Raw genomic sequence first — 20,088 nt, 5'->3', positions numbered from 1 at the left:
AGGGGGAGGTTCCAGACAAAGAATGATCCAAGAAGTCCTCTGCAGCAGAGCAGGCGGAGAAGGGCTGCGGCCCCAACGGCTGTGAAGGCGGAAGAAGGCTGCAACAGGGAAGTGGCCCCAGGCATCATGGCCTGCCATGCCACTGAACATCCACTAATCCCCAAGGCCGTGTGGAACCCGGCTGTATACTGTGCACTGGATACCCCACGCTAAAGTATGTCATGCACAAACATCTCTCAAGTGAAAAGCCCTGTGGCGACGAAGGATTGGAGGTACCGGGAGGCCCCCAGCCAAGATTCCGCATACAGGTGGTGGATGTGTAGCGGTCGTCGGGCACCTGTGTCAGGACAGGGGTGCCTTTCGGCTCATCTGTGACTGAGCAGTCTGCTTCAGGATGCCCTCTGCTCACCCCGAATGGGGAAGAGGGCTAGAAAAGGTGCCTCAAAAATAGGCTGTCCCATTTCTCCTGGCTGGGAAACCACACCCATCTCTGGTTGAAACAACAGAAAAAAAACTAAACTTCGAATATTAGAGTGGGGGGTATGCCAGGCCATGTAGTTACAGATTGTGGTTGAGTACAATTCTGCTGCTGATGATGGCCCACAGCGCTTCATGGATGCTCTGCCTTAAGCTGCTAGATCGGTTTGAAATCTATCCCATTTAGCATGGTGGTGGTGCTGCACAGCACGATGGAGGGTATCCTCAACGTGAAGATGGGAACTTCGTCGCCATAAGGACTGTGCAGTGGTCACTGCTACTGATACTGTCATGGATAGATGCACCTGCTGCAGGCAGGGTGGTGAGGATGAGGTCAAGTATGTTTTTCCCTCTTGTTGATTCCCTCACCACCTGCCACAGACCCAGTCTAGCAGCTATGTCCTTTAGGACTCGGCCAGCTCGATCTGTAGTGGTGCTACCGAGCCACTCTTGGTGATGGACATCAAAGTCCCCCACCCAGAGTACACTGTGCGCCCTTGCCACCCTCAGTGCTTCCTTTAAGTGATGTTCAACATGGAGGAGTACTGATTCATCAGCTGAGGCGGGATGTTATGTGGTAATCAGCAGGTTTCCTTGCCCATGTTTACCCTGGTGCCACAAGACTTCATGGGGTCTGGAGTCAATGTTGGCAACTCCCTCCCGACTGTATACCACTATGCCGCCACCTCTTCTAGGTCTGTCCTGCCAGTGGGACAGGACATACCCAGGGATGGTGATGATGGTGTCTGGGACATTTTTTGTAAGGCATGATTCCGTGAGTATGACTACGTCAGGCTGTTACTTGACTAGTCTGTGTGACAGCTCTCCCAATTTTGGTACAAACCCCCAGATGTTGCAGGGTTGACAGAGTTGAGTTTGCCATTGTCACTTCCAGTGCCTGTGTCGGTGCTGGGTGGTCCTTCTGGTTTCATTTCTTATTGACTTGTTTTTAGTGGTTTGATGCAACTGAGTGGCTTGCTTAAGATTCAACCTCCTTGCTGTGGGTCTGGAGTCACATGTAGGCCAGACCAGGTAAGGACGGTACATCTCCTTCCCTAAAGGTCATTGGTGAACTAAATGGGTTTTTACGACAATCGACATAGTTTCATGATCATCATTAGACTCTGAATTCCATATATTTTATTGAATTCAAATTTGGGATTTGAACCCGGGTCCCCAGCACACTACCTTGGATCTCTGTATTATTAGTCTAGTGACAATACCACTATGCCATCGCCTCCCCGAGTAACTAATATCTGAGATAGATATTGGTGAAGCATTTAGAGTAACAAAGCACTTTTTCCTCTTATTTCTCAACCAAAGTGGCATTGGACCAATCGGAATTGCTAGACGAAACAGACCACGCTCCATTTAGCTCACCTTCTACCATCCTGGCTATTGAACGCTGGGATTGTTAACTAATCATAGCAATCAATTTCTTTCAATTCATCTACAACAGACATGAGGTTTGAGGAAATCTCAGTGTTGAAGAGTTTTGGGAACCATAAGTCCAAAGCCACCTGCTCCATTCATTTATATGTCATGTCTCAAATTTCTCATATACTATACCCAAAAATCTAATTTTCTGAATGAAATCTCTGATTCGCATTTGAATGAATCATTATTAACTGCTACCACCATGTCCCTTGGGGTCCTGTTTTATAGGTTGACCACTCACTCACTGAAGTGATGCTTCCACTGATTAGCTTTGAATTTGCCCCCTTTCAAATTGTCCTGGTTCTACTATTCTGGACAAGGTGAAATTACTACATTATCCAGTTCCTTGAGAATCCTAAAAACATAAATCACATCACCTTCTCTTTTCCTGTGTGAACATGCCCAATTGCTCCTCATAATCCAATCCCTCTGTTCCCTTAATCATTCTTGCATAGATTGTAACACTAATTCATATTTATTCCTGAAGTATTTCAGTCATTTCCAAATTACTCAAAGCTGACCAATTATGTAGTTACTCTTCTTTAAGGTTTGAAATTTAATATATTTTTTAATGGGAAGATACATTCCAAGTTATTTAATATGCGCCAAAAATTCAACATTGCTACAAAATTCACACGATTTATTAGATTCTTTATACTTAGATATCACATTTGGTAAATTAAAATGCGTTAAAATGTAGTGTTGAGATATCTTTAGAGCAAAAAAGATTCTGCTGATATCTGCACTGCAGGAATTCAATTTGCTGTGGCTAGGATTACATTTGAAATATTTCACATTTCATTATAACTCCAAGCGACGTGCTTCTGGAAATTATTGTAAGCTTACCTTAACTGCACTTGAATTGACTGTACACCATTCTTTGAACATCTTGAAGAAAATGAAACTAGATTTAATGTTTTATAGTAATTTCTGCGTTAAAAAAAAACCCAAGTAAATATTACGCATGTCTGCAAATGCACAGTCTATTCCACTGGAGTAAAAGACACATGGGATGGTCTTGTGTGAGGTCAGTGATTGTGACCCACCTTCCCCCTCAATCAGTGGTAATCATCGGATGTGTTACTTTCTGTCTCTGGCATCTATCACAGCTTTCCCATTCCATGGCGTTGTCAAGCAGACATATAAAGGATCAGATCATGACCTAGAACAAGGTTGTCAAGTAATTCTGCACTAAATCAGTACATTGCAGGTGCCCTTTGGATTGGAAAATTGCACATCACTCTGCTATTTGACTAGACTGTTTCCTGGTAACTGGATTGGTTCCTGGTTTGAGGGCATTATCCTATGGTGAGAGGCTAAAGAAACCATGCCTATATACTCTAGGGTTTAGAAAATTGAGAGGTGATTTCATTGAAACATACAAGATTCTGAAGGGGCTCGACAGAGATTGTTTCCCTTGGCGGGGAAACTAGAACATAGGGGCACAAGGTGACAATAGTAGTCGATCATTTAGGACAAAGGTGAGGAGAAATTTCTTCACTCAGACAGTTGTGAATCTTTGGAATTGCTGACCCCAGAGGATTCTGGATGCTCCATCATTGAATATATTCAAGGCTGGGAAAGATTTTTGATCTCTCAGGGAATCAAAAGGTTAGGAAGCAGGCAGGAAAGTGGAGCTGAGACAGAAGATCAGCCATTTTCGTTTTGAATGGCAGAGCAGGCTTGAGGGATCATATAGTCTACTCCTGCTCCTTATGTTCTTAAATAAAGGTGAGAGACGGAAACCAAGGGATAATAGAGCAGGTAAGCCATACGTTGTCTGGAAATTGCTAAAATTCAGGATAAAGTGACTTGAGTCCTTAAATTTTCAGACATCAGAGACAGCCTGAGACTTGTAAAGAATTGATCAAGCCTGATGAGCCTCATTGAATCTTTTGAACAGGTGACTGAAGTAGAAGGACAAGGGATGCCATTTCTATGGAATTCCAGAAAGCATTCAATAAAATCTCTCATAAGAGAATATTAGTTGAAGTTCAAACTCGTGGAATTAACAGAAAATTATTGACATGGTTAAAAGATTGGCCGAGCAGCAGGACAGGATAGAGATACCGGGGAGATACTGGTAGGATGTGACCAGTGGCATCCCACAGGAATCTTTGGGGACCTCAACTATCGCTGTATTTATTAATGAGTTAGATGATGGGGCAGAAAGTCACATATTCAAGTTTGCCAATGACACAAAATTAGGCAGTCTTGTAGATGGAAATCTATCAATAATTCTTTGTAATTTTATGTTAAGTGAATGGGCAAAACTGTGGCAAATGGATTTCAATGTATGCAAGTTGAGGTCATCCATTTTGGATATAAAAAGAATAAATCAGGGTACTTTCTAAATACTGAAAACCTAGAATGGAGGTCCAAAGAGACTGAGGATTAGGAGGTTAGGGTTATGTCATGGACAGGTACAAAATATAATCAAAAAGGTTAACGAAATACTGGCCTATATAACCAGAGAACTAGAATACAAGGGATTAGAAGTCACACTACAGCCATATAAGGCTCTGGTGACAACATACCTGGAGTACTCTGGTCAGCTGTTGGCACCACACCTTAGGAAGGATATAATGACCTTGGAGGGAGTGCAGCATGGGTTTACTAGAATGATATCTGAAATCCAAGGGTCAAATTACAAGGAGCGATTACACAAAATAGGGTACGTTCTCTGTAATTTCGAAGATTAGGCGGTGATTTGATTGTTTTCAAGATATTAAGGAGAAAGTGACAAAAGTAGATGGAGAGAAACCATTCATGCTGGTTGGGAGAATCTAGGACGAGGGGATATAGCTTAAAAGAATTAGAGCCAGGTCTTGCAGAAGCAAATCTAGGAAATACTTCTATATGCAAAGGGTGGTCGAAGTCTGGAACCTTTCCTCCACTGGCAGTTGGTGCCAAGTCAAATGTTAATTTTAAATCTAAGGTTGATAAATTTTGTTAACCAAAGGTGTTGAGGGATCTGGAGCAAAAGCGGGTGTGAGAAATTAGGTCACAGGTCAGTCATGATCTCACCGAATGCCAGAACAGATTTGAGCGGTTAAATGATCTACTCCTGCTCCTATAGCTGCTGACTTATGTATAGGCTCCCTCCTTTATTCAGTTAATGAAGTCATCCTACACCAGAGACTGTACTTTTACCAGAGGAAATGCTGCTGCAGCTTTCAAGTGGTCAGATTTATGCTTCAGCTGGGAAGCTGAGGACAGCAGAGCGAAAAAAACGGAAGGAACATTTGTAGAACCTCATCCTATGGTATCAAAAAGCTACCTTTTCAAATAGGAACAATTCCTACCAGAACATTTACTTTTTAAACAAATCCGCTAGCACACTGTAATGAAAACATTGAATAAGTCATACTTAAGTGTTTAATAAAAAAAAAACATTATTTGCTACTTACCCAGAGATTATCTGCTCTCTCTGTTTATCAGTTAACGTAAAACTGAACTGATTCTCTTGAATCCTCTCACTGGTGGTTGGGACTAAAAAGAAAATTGCCAGTAATTAAATTATTCTATACTACAACCAAACATAACAAATGCAGCATGGCTAGACAGAATAATCAACCCCTCTTTAGTATAAGCATTTACTGTATACACTTGACCAGAGTTGAGATACAACAAATTGTATTAGTTCACAAATGTACCACCAAAATGTCAAATTTCCCTACATTTATCAAAGGAACACCAAGAATATGCAACATTTGCACTGCAGAAGGAATGTCATACTTTCAAAGATAGTGATGTTTTAGGGATAAGTTATTAAACTGCCCAAACCCTTAAGCTAATGAGTAATTAAGACCTTAAATTATGCAAGTCCCCTGAACAAAAGTTAAGAAATACAATAGAAATAATACGATAATTCACATCATATTTGCACATAAACTATTCGATATCTATACCATTAAATCATTGGTAAACTTGATCTCTTCATAATACAGACTGGATGCTCTGCTTGAAACCCGGATTTGTAGTATGTTATCATTGCTAGAAAGCATGCTTCAGAATCGCCGGTTCTATGTTGAACTAGGTGGGAAGCGCAGCAGGTGGCGTATTCAGAAGAATGGTCTTCCTCAGGGAATCGTGCTTGCACCGCTGCTGTACAACATCTACACGAATGACCAACCTATAGACGGTGTCACACGCCGTTTTATATATGCTGATGACTTATGTGTCACTGCCCAAAGCACTGATTTTAACACCATGGAGAAAACGCTTTCTGAGGCCTTGGAGGGACTAACAACCTACTATGAAGAAGCCACCTTCGCGTAAACCCATCAAAGACGCAAGTTTGTGCATTCCACCTCAGAAACTGTGAAGCCAAACGCCAGCTTAAAGTAACCTGGTGTGGAGCAACACTGAAGCATTGCGAGCACCCTATCTACTTAGGAGTCACCCTTGACAGATGCCTCACCTTCAAGAACCACATCGAAAAGACAAAGTCAAAAGTGAGCGCACGAAATACATCCTGAATAAGCTCACTAACACAAAATGGGGAGCAAGCTCGAAAACATTGCGAACCAGTGCATTTGCTCTTTGCTATTCTACTGCTGAATACACCTGCCCTGCATGGGAAATATTTACTCATGCTAAGAAGATGGATGCCGTTCTGAATGCAAGCTGCCAACTTAGCACAGGTTGTTTAAAAACAACAAACACCAACAGCCTATATATCCTGGTGGGTATCGCTCTCCCTGATATAAGAAGAACGGTAGCCAGCAAGAAAGAGCGAATCCGTCAAACATCGGATGAGAGGCAACCTCTACATGGTCATACACCTACACCCAGCCACCTAAAGTCAAGGAAGAGCTTCATGAACAGTGTTGTTCCATTACAATCAACCCCATCTGAAACCCGCATCGCCTTGTGGAAAGACTGGCTTGCCAGTCTCGAACAACCCCCAGCGATGGAAATTCTTCCGGATGAAAGCCTTCCCCCAGGAGCTAATTGCAACTGGGCAACCTGGAAGTGCCTTAACAGACTTAGGACTGGTGTAGGTCGTTCAAAGGTGTCACTAAGCAAACGGGGATATACAACCAGCCCGACAACTTGTGAATGTGGAACTGAGCCACAGACTATGCAACATCTCCTGCAATGCCTATCGCTAGAGGAACCCTGCACTGTTGCAGATCTTGTCGAATTCAACAACAAGGTGCAAAAATATGTCCAGTTCTGGCTGGGCCATGTATAGACTGTCTGTGGACACGATATATATAAATAAATAAACCATTGCTTTAGTGGCAATTTCTTCTGTTGGTTCCACAATAATCAAGATAGAAATCACAAGGTTCAGCAAGGCAGCTCGCCGCCACCTTCTCAAGAGCAACCAGGAACGGGCAATAAATCAACCAGCCAGCGAAGCCCATATCCCGTGAACGAATAAAAAAAAGATTGACTACTGAAAATATTGGTGTTGAGAGTGGGGAAGACATAAAGAAAAGGTCACAAAACAGGGAAACTAGCAGAAATGCAGTCTTTTATCCCCCCAGACGATCAGCTTTTGAAATAGCTTTGGAATATATATGGGGTATGAGTGTTGCCAGGGGCACAGGTCAGTTTTATCTGATGTTCAATGCCTCATAGCAGTGTGTTGAACTGTATTGTTTGGTACTCTTATATGATACTATATGACAATGGCCTTTGCTTGGGCAGGGATGGGATGGGGGAAAGTAGAGGTGCAGGGGTAAGCAGCTCAACAGGGATGAGATGGCAGAGGGGTGGGGGGGGGGGAAAGCAAGAGTCAAAAGACAATAAACCTGGCAAAGCACTCGCAAAAGGCGTTAAGGTTTTGCTATCCGAGACTGTCACTGATTTCATCCCCCCTGGAGATCCCTCCATGACCTCCAGCCTCAGATTTACCAGGATGATAAGTGGACTCCTGGAGTCAATTAGCTCAGCTGGCCTGATGGCTAAACTGTGGAGCAGAATGATGCCAACACCAGTTCAATCCCGTGCCGACTATAGTAGTTCATAGAGGCTTGCTTCCTATTCTTACCCCACACTTGATGTGGGGTGGTTCCTCTCAAGCTATATAACCAATTGTCTCTCTCTAATAGAGAGAGTGATGTCTACGTTCCTTTGTGGATTATGGTTAATTACCTATCTACTTACATGGACTCCTAGGGTTAAATTAGGTAAGATTACACCCTAGGTTTGTGTTCTCTGGAATTTAGAGGGTTAAATGGTGATTTGCTTAAAATTTTCAAGATATTAAGGGGAACAGATAGGGTAGATAGGAACTATTTCTGCTGGTTGGGGAGCCTAGGACTAGGGGATAAAAACAGAAAATGTTTCAGAGCTCTGAAGAAGTCATACGGATTTGAACGGTTAATTCTGTTTCTCTCTCCACAGATGCTGGCAGACCTGCTGAGTTTTGCCAGCATTTTCTGTTTTTATTTCAGATTTCCAGCATCCACAGTATTTTGCTTTTATCCAAGGGCTAGGGGGCATAGGCTCAAATTAATAAGCAGACCTCTTCAGGGGTAAAATGAGGAAACAGGCTACATGCAAAAGGTAGAAGTTTGGAGCTTTCTTCCATAAACAGCGGTAGATGCTGGGTCATTTGTAATTTTAAATCTGAGATTGAAGGATTTCTATTAAACAGAAGTATTAAAGAATATGGAGCAAAGGTAGTTATATGGAGTTAGGTCACAGATCGGCCATGATCTCACTGAATAGCAGAAAAGGCTCGAGGGGCTAAATGCCTAATCCCTGCAATCCTGAACAGCCTACTTCTCACCATCCGTTAATAGGACTGCCTTGTTAGACCCATTGTTTTAACCCGTTCTGGCCCGATATTATCGATTTCTTCCCATCTTGACTCTTCCCAACTATGACCCATAACTCTTCAAAGGTCCTCTCTGCCAATTTCAAAGTTTCCAATCCCTAACCATTGGTTTTTCACCATGGAAATGAATTTGTTCTCACATCGAACAACTTATCCTTTAACTCCACTCATTTCCTCCTGAAATAAATGTTCAAGAAAAACCTACTTGACTTCACCCTCACAAATTTACTCATCGTGGATTCATCTGCATTGGGGAGGTGGTGGCATAGTGGTATTGCCACTGGACTGGTAATCCAGGGTAATGCTATGGGGACCAGGGTTCAAATCCCACCATGGCAGATGGTGGAATTTGAATTCAATAATGTTGTAAAGACCTATCTGGTTGTAGTAGCTTTCCCTACAACGTAACAGCGATGGTGTAATGGTATTGTCACTGGACCGGTAATCCAGAGACCCAGGGTAACACTGGGGACCTGGGTTCAAATCCCACCACAGCAGATGGTGGAATTTGAATTCAATACAAATCTGGAATTCAATAAAAATCTGGAATTAAAAGTCTAATGATGAATGTAAATGATCGGTTCACTAATCCCCTTTAGGGAAGGAAATCTATTAACCTTACCTGGTCTGTGTGACTCACAGCAATGTGGTTGGCTCTTAAATGCCCTCTGAAATGTCAAGCCGCGACAAAGGAATGAAACCGTACAGACCACCCGGCACCAGAGACGACAATGGCAATCTCAGCCCTGTCGATCATGCAAAGTCATCCAGACTAGTCATGCAACAGCCTGACATAATCATCCTCACGGAATCATACGTTACAGAAAATGTCCCAGACACCACCATCAGCAGAGTTCTATACAGTCGGGAGGCAGTTGCCCTGGGAGGAGTCCTCAACATTGATTCCTGACCATGAAGTCTCATGGCATCGGGCCAAACATGGGCAAGGAAACCTCCTGCTGCTGATTACCACGTACCACCCTCCCTCAGCTGATAAATCAGTATGCCTCCATGTTAAACACCACTTGGAGGAAGCACTGGAGGGTGGCAAGGGCACAGAATGCACTCTGGGTGGGGTACTTCAATGTCCATCACCAAGAGTAGTTCGGTAGCACCACTACTGACCAAGTTGGCCGAGTCCTAAATGACATAGCTGCTAGACTGGGTCTGCGGCAGTTGGTAAGGGAATCAACAAGAGGAAAAAACAAACTTGACCTCATCCTCACCAACCTGTCTGACAGTATTTGTAGGAATGACCAACGCACAGTCGTTGTGGAGACGAAGTCCCGCCTCCACCTTGAGGATATCCTCCATTGTGTTGTGTGGCACTACCACCGTGCTAAATGGGATAGATTGTGAACAGATTTAGCAACTCAAGACTGGATATCCATCAGCCCCTGTGGGCCATCTTCAGAATTGTACTCGAACACAATCTGTAACCTCATGGCTCGGCATATGCCCCACTCTACCGTTACCATCAAGCCAGGGGATCAATGAAGAGTGCAGGAGGGCATGCCAGGAGCAACACCAGACATGCCTAAAAATGAGGCGTCAACCTAGTGAAGCTATAACACAGGACTACTTGTGTGCCAGCAGCATAAGCAGAAAGTGATAGGCAGGGCTAAGTGATCCCACAATCAACAGACCAGATCTAAGCTCTGCAGTCCTGCCACATCCAGTCGTGAATGGAGGTGGACAATTAAACAACTCACTGAAGGCCGCGGCTCCACAAATATCCCCATCCTCAACGATGGAGGAGCCCAGCACATCAGTGCAAAAGATAAGACTGAAGCATTTTCTAAAATCTTCAGCCTGAAGTGCAGAGTGGATGATCCATCCTGGTCTCCTTCGGAGGTCCCCAGCATCACAGGTGCCAGTCTTCAGCCAATTCGATTATCAATTGGTGATATCAAGAAACAGCTGAAGGTACTGGATACTGCAAAGGCTATGGGCCCTGACAACATTCCGACTATTGTGCTGAAGACTTGTTCTCCAGAACTTGCCGCGCCCCTAGCCAAGCTGTTCCAGTACAGCTACAACACTGGCATCTACCCGACTACGTGGAAAATTGCTCAGGTATGTCCACAAAAAGCAGGACAAATCCAACTCGGCCAATTACTGCCCCAGCAGTCTACTCTCGATCATCAGTAAAGTAATGGAAGGGATCATAAACAGTGCTATCAAGCAGCACTTACTAAGCAATAAGCTGCTTCCTGACACCCAGTTTGGGTTCTGCCAGGGCCACTCAGCTCCTGACCTCATTACAGCCTTGGTTCAAACATGGACATAAGAGCTGAACTCCCAAGGTGAGAGTGGCTGCCCTTGATATCAAGGCAGCATATGAGCGAGAGTGGCATCAAGGAGCCCTAGCAAAATTGGAGTCAATGAGAATCAGGGAGAAATCTCTCCGCTTGATGGAATCATACCTAGCACAAAGGAAGATGGTTGCGGTTGTTGGAGGTCAGTCATCTCAGTTCCAGGACATCACTGCAGTTCCTCAGGATAGTGTCCTCAGCCCAACCATTTTCAGCTGCTTCATCAATGACCTTCTTTCCATCATAAGGTCAGAAGTGGGGATGTTTGCTGATGATTGCACAATGTTCAGCGCCATTCGCAACTCATCAAATACTGAAGCAGGCCATGTCCAAATGCAGCAAGACCTGGACAATATCCAGGCTTGGACTGACAAGTGGCAAGTAACATTCACGTCACACAAATGCCAGGCAATGACCATCTCCAACAAGAAAGAATCAAGCCACCGCCCCATGATGTTCAATGGCATTACCATCACTGAATCCTCCACTAACACCACCCTGGGGGTTACCATTGACCAGAAACTGAAACGGACTAGCCATATAAATACTGTGGCTACAAGAGCAGGTCAGAGGCTAGGAATCCTGTGACAAGTAACTCACCTCCTGACTCCCCGAAGCCGGTCCACCATCTACAAAGTACAAGTCCGGAGTGTGATAGAATACTCCCCACTTTCCTGGATGAGTGCAGCTCCCACAACACTCAAGAAGCTTGACACCATCCAGGACAAAGCAGCCCGCTTGATTGGCACCACATCCACAAACATTCACTCCCTCCACCACCGACGCACAGTAGCAGCAGTGTGTACCATCTATAAGATGCATTGCAGGAATTCACCAAGGCTCCTCAGACAGCACCTTCCAAGCCCACGACCACTACCTCCTAGAAGGACAAGGGCAGCAGATAGATGGGAACACCACCACCTGGAAGTTCCCATCCAAGTCATTCACCATCCTGACTTGGAAATACATCGCTGTTCCTTCACTGTTGCTGGGTCAAAATCTTGGAACTCCCTTCCTAACAGCACTGTGCATGTACCTAACCACATGGACTGCAGCAGTTCAAGAGGCAGTTCATCACCACCTTCTCAAGGGCAACTAGGGATGGGCAATAAATGCTGGCCTACCCAGCAAAGCCCACATCCTGTGGATGACTAGGAAAAAAAGGTCAGAAGTGGAGATGTTTGCTGATGATTGCACAGTGTTCAATACCTTTTGCAACTCTCAGATACTGATGTTCCTCCATAGCTGCCCACATGTAGCAAGACCTAGATAACATTCAGGCTAATAAGTAGGAAATAACATTCCTGATAGGCAGTGGCCATCTCCAATAAGAGAGAATGTATCTCCCAGCATCATTATTCTGGGAGTTACCATAGACCAGAAACTTAACTGGACTAGCCAAATAAATACTGTGGCTACAAGAGCAGGTCAGAGGTTGGGAATTCTGCAGCGATTAACTCAGTTTGTGACTCCCCAAAGTTTGTCCACAATCTACAAAGCACATATCAGAAACATGATAGAATACTCTCCACTTGCCTGGATTAATGCAGCTTTAACAATATTCAATAAGTTCAACACCATCCAGCATACAACAGCCCACCCGTTCGGCATCCCGTCCACCAGCTTAGGCATTCACTCCCTCCACCATAGGAGCAAAGTTGCAGCAGTTTGTACCATCTACAAGGTGCAGTGCAACAATTTGTCAAGTTTCCTTCAACGGCACCTTCCAAACTCTCAGCCTCTACCATCTAGAAGGCCAACAGGCACATGAGAACACTACCGCCTGCATGTCCCACTCCAAATCACTGGCCACCCTGACTTTGAAGCATATCACTGCTCTTTCGCTGTTGCTGGATGAAAATTTGGAGTTCCCTCCATATAAGACAGCCTGTATCTACACTAGGCGAACTCCAGCAGCACATTGCCACCTTTATGAGGGCAACAAATGCTGGCCTTGCCTGCGACATTCACATCCCATGAACAGATAATAAAAAAAATTCTCCAAAAACACCTTCCCTTCACCTCCCCTTTCAGAATTCCAAATGAATTGTCCCCTCTCCAATACCTTGTCCATTCCTCAATCACCCCCAACACCCCATCTCCTTCCCACATCAGCTCGCTATGCAATTGCGGGAGATGCAGCAACTCCCATTTTACCTCCTCCCTTCTCAATGTCCAAGGCAAAATGAGGTGGTAATAGGACAAACAAAGAAGCAAAATATGGGTACAGAGGAGGTGTAAATGTGAAAAACCTTGATAAAATGATAAATGTTTCTGATTATAGTATGGGCTCACATCTCAGTTTTCTACTTTGATTAGTTATTAAAACAATTATACCAGTCATGCCAGTTTTTTTAAAGCTTTCTTTCTGCCAGAGTTTACCACTGATCTCCATACAGGAAAAATATTAAGGGGCTTTCATAGTGAAATGGAGTGCCTAAAAGGGGAATGTACAATGTCTGTACTGCTTAATCATGCCTTACCTCCATTAGCTAGCAGACTGACTGAAAGACCTAGGAGCCAGAGACAAATTTGTTGCCAATATACAATATATAAGGTTTGTGTACATAAAAAGTTCTAAACATGTTTTTTTGTAATTCTGTTCAATTTAGTTAACAGATTGAATGTCCAAAAAGCATTCAGCCGCTGGGTTGCAATGCACTGATAGCAGCTTTTCATAGGCCCATTAGTCTAACTTCTGAAAATTTAAACTCACGACTGAAATTCATTCACTTATTTCATTTCAAGGTTAACAGCACCAGCACGTCTACTGCTTCCACTTTCTGGTGACGCAATGGAAGACTTGTTGAAGCAATGTCTCAGTGTCTCCACTGAAATTCTGCAGAAATCTAAAATTGAGGAAGAATTTTCTCAGACATATCTTGATTTTATCAATAGAGATATGAAACTATGAAAGTGAGAATTTACAAATATTGATGTATAGCTGAAAGGGTCAGATGAAGAGGGGTGAAAGGAGGTTCATGTGCAACATAAATACTAGCATTGACCAGTTGGGTCAAATGGTCTGCTTCTGTGCTTCAAATGCTATGTAATATTGTTTGACACTTCAACTGGTTATATCTAGATACTAGCACTAAATAGCTCAACAACTAAAAATGGGAATGCTCCAAACTAGATATCCCTTTGTGAAGTACCAGGTTCAAAAGGAATTGAGAGGAAAAGAATGATATTCCCCATGAATATGCACATTCGATGTTGCAAATTGATGACCTTATCCAGGAGATGGCTTATGTTGCCAAGAAGCTGTCGAAATCCACCCAAGTTTATGACAAACATCCACCTGAAATATTTCAGCTTGAACATGGAGACTATCTGTTCTAATGAAATAACTTTCTCTCCAAAAGAAGCTGGCTAACTTGCTGAGTCTTTCCAACATTTTGAGAGATAATAGAAAACATTTAGTTTGAAGCACTCATGTTGCATTACAACTGATAAAATCCCAGAGATGTACAGGAATAAACAATTGATTGACTCTTTCATTCACAAAAATTATCCAGATGCACAAACATGGTAGTCTTGGAAATTAAGTTTTACAATGCTGTGAACATTCCTGCTGCAACACAGCAAGTGCTGGATATTCATAGAACAAGATGTGGATGCTGTTTTAGCAATTATACAAATTATATAAAGAATCAAACTTATATGTAATATAATATAATCTAGTTTCAAACCATTTATATTCAGTAATGGTTAGCATTTAATTGGAATGGAGGCAGTTTTAAGGTTTTGCAATATGTTGACAAATGTCAATTTCAACATTCATTTAGGCATCTTATTGTACATATGAATTGAAATGATAATATTTTGGATTTATTTCCATTTGGTTGCAAAGAGTCATTCTAGCTGTGTTACAAAGCCAATAATAGTTACTCAAATAGTTAATATGTTGCTTGTACTGGAACATACTCTCAATTTTTGCTGAGTGAACATGCAATGAGAAAGAAGCATGAAGAGCTATAAACTGTCAACTTTGGTTTAAAAGAGATCAGGACATGCATTCAATCCTAAGCAATATTCAACTGGAATCTAATCACTGTTGCTAGTAGGGCTGAGATTGAGAATAAACCAGGAAAGAGTTCAGAGTTTGGTAAAAACGAAAGTTAAACCTACAAATGTTGAATAGAACAGGAAATTCTGGAAATGTAGCAAGTCAGTCAGCATTTTTAAAGAGAAAAGACAGCTCACTGAGTTCTGGCCTGCCGATTGTATACAGTTCATGCTTTTGATATGCAATTAGCAGTGTAATCAAGAAGGCATTTTTAGGGTTTCTGGTCATTTTTTAAAAGTTGTATTTTCATTCATTCACAGAATGTGGGCATCACTGGCAAAGCCTACATTTGCCCACCCTTAATTGAACTGTCTTCTTGAGCTGCTGCAGTCTGTATGGTGAAATTGCTCCCACAGTGCTCTTTGATAGCGAGTTCCAGGATTTTGACCCAGCATTGAAGGAATGGAAATATAGTCCCAAGCCAGGATAGCATGTGATTTGGAGGGGAGATTTTGGTATTCCCATGCACCTGCTGCCCTTGTCCTTCTAGGTGTAGAATTCAGCGTCGCTGTAATCAGCTTCTTGCAGGATCATAATATGTGAACTGAAAACCATTAAAAACTTGCAGATGCTGGGAGGCATTGATTTCTTTCGTCTCACCACCAATGTAAATACTAAAAATAGAAAAGTTCTTTCAGTACTAAAGAAAATAATAGTCTGTTCCTGTTCGGATGATGATAAATTAAATCAGGGTAAATCTGAATGTGCTCACCATTCATTAATTAATTGAAGGTATGACCATACCAAACTTGGAAAGTCTTATTTCCGATTCATATTGCTTTCTACCTAGAATCAATGTAGACTATTGGTGAGTTCATATATCAGTTATACATATTATGAAGTACTGCAAACAGGTCATACCTTCAAGCGCATTTTAAGTCTTCAATTAGCATAAATAGCAAAATAAACACCACTATCCACTGTACTTAATTCAGGCACCAGTCAGTCAAAGAGTCAGTAACTTGTAAGAGACTGACTGAATCGCAGGTGGAGGAGAGCAGGGTATTAACTGAAGACCATTGGTTAAAGTGTCCCATACAACCCAAAACAAAAACAGAATTACCTGGAAAAACTCAGCAGGTCCGGCAGCATCGGTGGAGAAGAAAAGAGTCGATGTTTCGAGTCCACATGACCCTTCAACAGTCATGTGGACTCGAAACGTCGACTCTTTTCTTCTCCACCGATGCTGCCGGACCTGCTGAGTTTTTCCAGGTAATTCTGTTTTTGTTTTAGATTTCCAGCATCCACAGTAGCTTTTTGTTTTTGTCCCATACAACCCTTGGGTCAAACTAATGTGCTCAGTAGTCAAATAATTTTCAACTACCTGTACTCTCACATAAAGAGCAAATGTCAGCAGTCTGCTATCAACTGCAGAATTCTGGTAGGAGTCATTGTCTTCAGAAAGAAGTAAAAATATAGTGAAAATATACAATTGTACAACTATTTTGACTAGAGGAGAACCTTCACTTAAATTATTTCAATGAACTCACTGGAAAACAACCTGAAAAATGAAAGGAATTTAGTTAGAAACTCAAACTGCAATGTTCAAAGCGCGTATTATTCCTGTGTGAAGCAAAGAAAAATTAATTTTGAAAATGACAGTCATATTTCATCCCCCATTTAACCCAAGCACTCAAGGAATAGCCCCGTTCAAAAGTAAATAAGATATTAATCCTACCTAGATCTGTAGGTTTCATCAGATCATCTAGTATTTCGTAGAAAGGCAATTTTGTTAGCCTCATTTTGGATTTTGTATCAGCTTTTCCCGTGTGACAAATTGGAACGGACGTTCTGGCATTCAAGGCTGCCTCTGAAGAATGTAAAGGAAATGTTGGAGCAGGCGGAAGTTGCTGACATTGTGCATTTGTGGACCTTGTACTGTAGCGATGTGCATGCAAGTCTTGGATCTTCTTTAAAATCTCCGAAGAGCAGTTGGTCCTTACCAGCTGTAATGCTCGCGACACCAATTCATGTTTCAGCCCACTTTTGTTGCGCCCTGCAAACCCCAAGAGTACCTGAAGCTCAGACACCCGAAAGCCCAGGATCATATTCTTTTCAGAGGGGTGGGTGAGGGAAGGGGGGGAATAAAAACAAACAAAGACCATTACTACAAATAATTAAGGCAAGTCAATTATTAAACTTTACAGTTTAAGCAAATTAACTCATGGAGAAAGAAATACACTAAAGTATCAGTTAGAATCAAACTCCACTTCAGGACTTCGCATGGTCCAGGCTGACATTTCAGTGCGGCACTGAAAAGTGCCGAACTGTTGGGGCTACTGTAGAAATCAGAAATTTACAGCACATAAAGAGGCCCATCGTCTCTATGCCAGCCAACAAGGAGCCGTCCAGCCTAATCCCACTTTCCAGCTCTTGGTCCATAGCCTTGAAGGTTAAAGCACTTCAAGGGCATTTCAAAGTACTTTTTAAATGTTATGAGTGTTGCTGCCTCTACCACACTGTCAAGCGGCAAGTTCCAGATCCCCACCACTCTCTGGGTGAGAAAAATGTTCCCTTGAAACCCCTCTAAACATCCTACCCTAAATCTATGTCCCCTGGTTACCAATTCATCATCCAAAGGAAATAGGGCCTTCCTATTCACTCATAATTGCATACAATTCAATTAGGTGTCCCCCCAGCCTCTTCTGTTCCATAGCAACCCTAGCCTATGCAATTTTTTCTCATAACTGAAATTCTCCAGTCAAGACAACATTCTCAGAAATCTCCTCTGTACACTCTTTAGTGCAATCACATCTTTCCTTTCGTGCACTTGATACTCCGGCTGTGGCCTAACCAGTGTTTTATACAACTTCAGCGTAACTTCCCTGCTTCTATGTTCTATGCCTCAGCTAATAAAGACAAGTATCCTGTATGCCTTCTTCATCGTCTTATCTACCTGTCCAGGCACTTTCAAGAATCTGTGGTCATGCACTCCAAGGCCCCTATTCCTCTACTTCTCAGTATCCTACCATTTATTGGGCATTCCCTCACCTTGTTAGCTTTCCCCAGGTGCATTCCCACACACTTCTCTGGATTCTTCTGTCCACCTAACCAGTCCACAGATATTTTCCTGGATTTTAGTTTTCATCTTAATTATCAAGCACATGGGACATTTCATTATTATCTGCAAACTTTTTAAATAATGCCCCCTCCATTTAAGTCCAAATCACTGATGTATACCACAAAAAAAGCAAGGGACCTGCTTTTGAGCCCTGCAAAACCCCAGTGGAAACAGCCTACCAGTTACTAAAACACCTGGCTATTACCCTCTAATTTCTACCTCTGAGCAAAGTTTGGACCCAACATGCCATTTTGCCTTGGATCCCATAGGTTTTTACTTTCATAACAGACAGCCATGTAGGACTTTATCAAAAGATATGCTAAAATCCATATAGACTACATCAAATGCATTACCCTCACTAACTGGTGTTATCTCCTCAAAAAATTCAATCACGTTAGTCAGACCTGACCTTCCTTTAATAAATCAGTGTTTTTCTAAACAAAGATTGATCCTTTCCCTCAGACTTTTATCCAATGATTTTCCAGGAATTAATCTGTTTCTCCCTTTTTAAACAAAGGTACAATGTTAGCTGTCCTCCAGTTCTCTGGCACCTCACCTGTGGCCAGAGAGGATTAGAAAATGATGGTCAGTGCCTGTGCCATTTCTTCGCCTTGCAACTGGAGTTATTTCATCCAGCCCTGGCAATATAGCCACTTTCAAAGATTTCCCTTAATACTTCCTCTATCAGTGTTAATTTAATTTTATATTCCACAATCCTCCTGACTGCAAATGACAGCATCATCTCTCTCTTTTGTAAAAACAGACCCAAAGCATTCATTAAGAACCATACCAACATCCTCTTGCTTCCTCACACAGGTTACCCTTATGGTCCCCAACAGGTCGTCCTTAGTTCCTTTGCTCTTCATGTATTCAAAAAAATCTTTGGGTTTTCTTTGATTTTACTTGCCAACAATTTCATGCCTACATTTTTTATACTCCTGCAGGCTTCCTGCAGTATTGAGCTCTCAGTATCTGTCATAAGGTACCCTTTCGTTTTCTTTATCCTCGCCTTTAAGCTGCTTGTCTTTTGGATTTGACATTAATCCAAGGATGCTCAAATGAATGCCAATCATCCCATGGCACTATCAGATGAAAAGAGAAATTCCTGCTGAACATTTATCCCTGTCATAAACTTGTGTAGCAAACCTCTTCAATAAATACTGCAATGATTTCTGCGAAACCTCAAAAAGAATTGTTGAAGAGTTATTTGCAGTCTCTGATCACTGCAGTATGACAATTCCCGATTTAATATCACAAAGGTCATTCTGACCCTCAGGATGGAGTCAGTCGTTTTCCTTCCCCCCACCCCAGCCCTTGGCGGGAAATTTAAGAACAAAAACCACCCAAGACTGAGCATGCTCAGTGAGTGGGGAGAGGGGAACCCCTCGCCCCTTCCGACCCTCAGGTGAAACAATAATTTCAAACGAAATCGGAATCTGTGAAAAAAAACTATACCCCGCCGCCCTCCATGTCTACCCACTTAGCTTCCCCGCACGATCCGATACCTCAAGTCACCGTATTGAGCCGGTTACCTTGGCCGCGCTTTGTTCCGCCATGTTTTTTTTTGTCTCTGTCTCCGCTTTCTCTCTCTCTCTCTCTCTGCGCAGAATCACTCCACCCGGGGCCGAGGAGCCAATCACAGCGCCACAATTTATCAGGTGGGTTGGGGGGTGGGGAAGGGGAGTCCCAACGGTCGCGGCCGTTTAAAGCTGAGAAAACAGGCGGCGACCGGCAACGGCCCACAAGCCGACGTGGCTGTGTTTAACTCCAGGTTAGCTACCACGACAGGAATCATAATTTATGCGCCTAGGGCTGAAATTAAGAAAAACAGCCTTTCTGGTCCCCTTTCAATCGATCTTTTCGCTTTCCTTTTTTAAATTAATCGGTGATTGCCGGGTTCTTTCAATAAATCAGAAGCGTCGAGTTGGGTTGT

At 42.7% G+C, this 20,088-nt stretch overlaps 1 protein-coding gene across 2 annotated transcripts in view; it reads right to left on the bottom strand.

Annotated features, from left to right (window-relative positions):
* Positions 1–20,088, bottom strand: part of LOC144688747 (E3 SUMO-protein ligase PIAS4-like) — a 124,578-nt gene that overhangs the window by 37,994 nt on the left and 66,496 nt on the right. For both annotated transcript variants that reach the window (XM_078555656.1, XM_078555657.1), the window contains exons 3-5: positions 16,773–17,145; positions 5,325–5,406; positions 2,761–2,802 (exon numbers count right to left, since the gene is read on the bottom strand). In XM_078555656.1, coding sequence (XP_078411782.1) covers positions 2,761–2,802; positions 5,325–5,406; positions 16,773–17,145 — 497 coding nt within the window. The remainder of the gene's footprint in view (positions 1–2,760; positions 2,803–5,324; positions 5,407–16,772; positions 17,146–20,088) is intronic.

Source organism: Cetorhinus maximus, chromosome 13 (assembly GCF_964194155.1).
Source record: "Cetorhinus maximus chromosome 13, sCetMax3.hap1.1, whole genome shotgun sequence".
In the NCBI taxonomy this organism is placed as follows: domain Eukaryota; kingdom Metazoa; phylum Chordata; class Chondrichthyes; order Lamniformes; family Cetorhinidae; genus Cetorhinus; species Cetorhinus maximus.
Note: the sequence above shows the minus strand (reverse complement) of the source record. Positions and strands in the feature narration are given on the sequence as shown.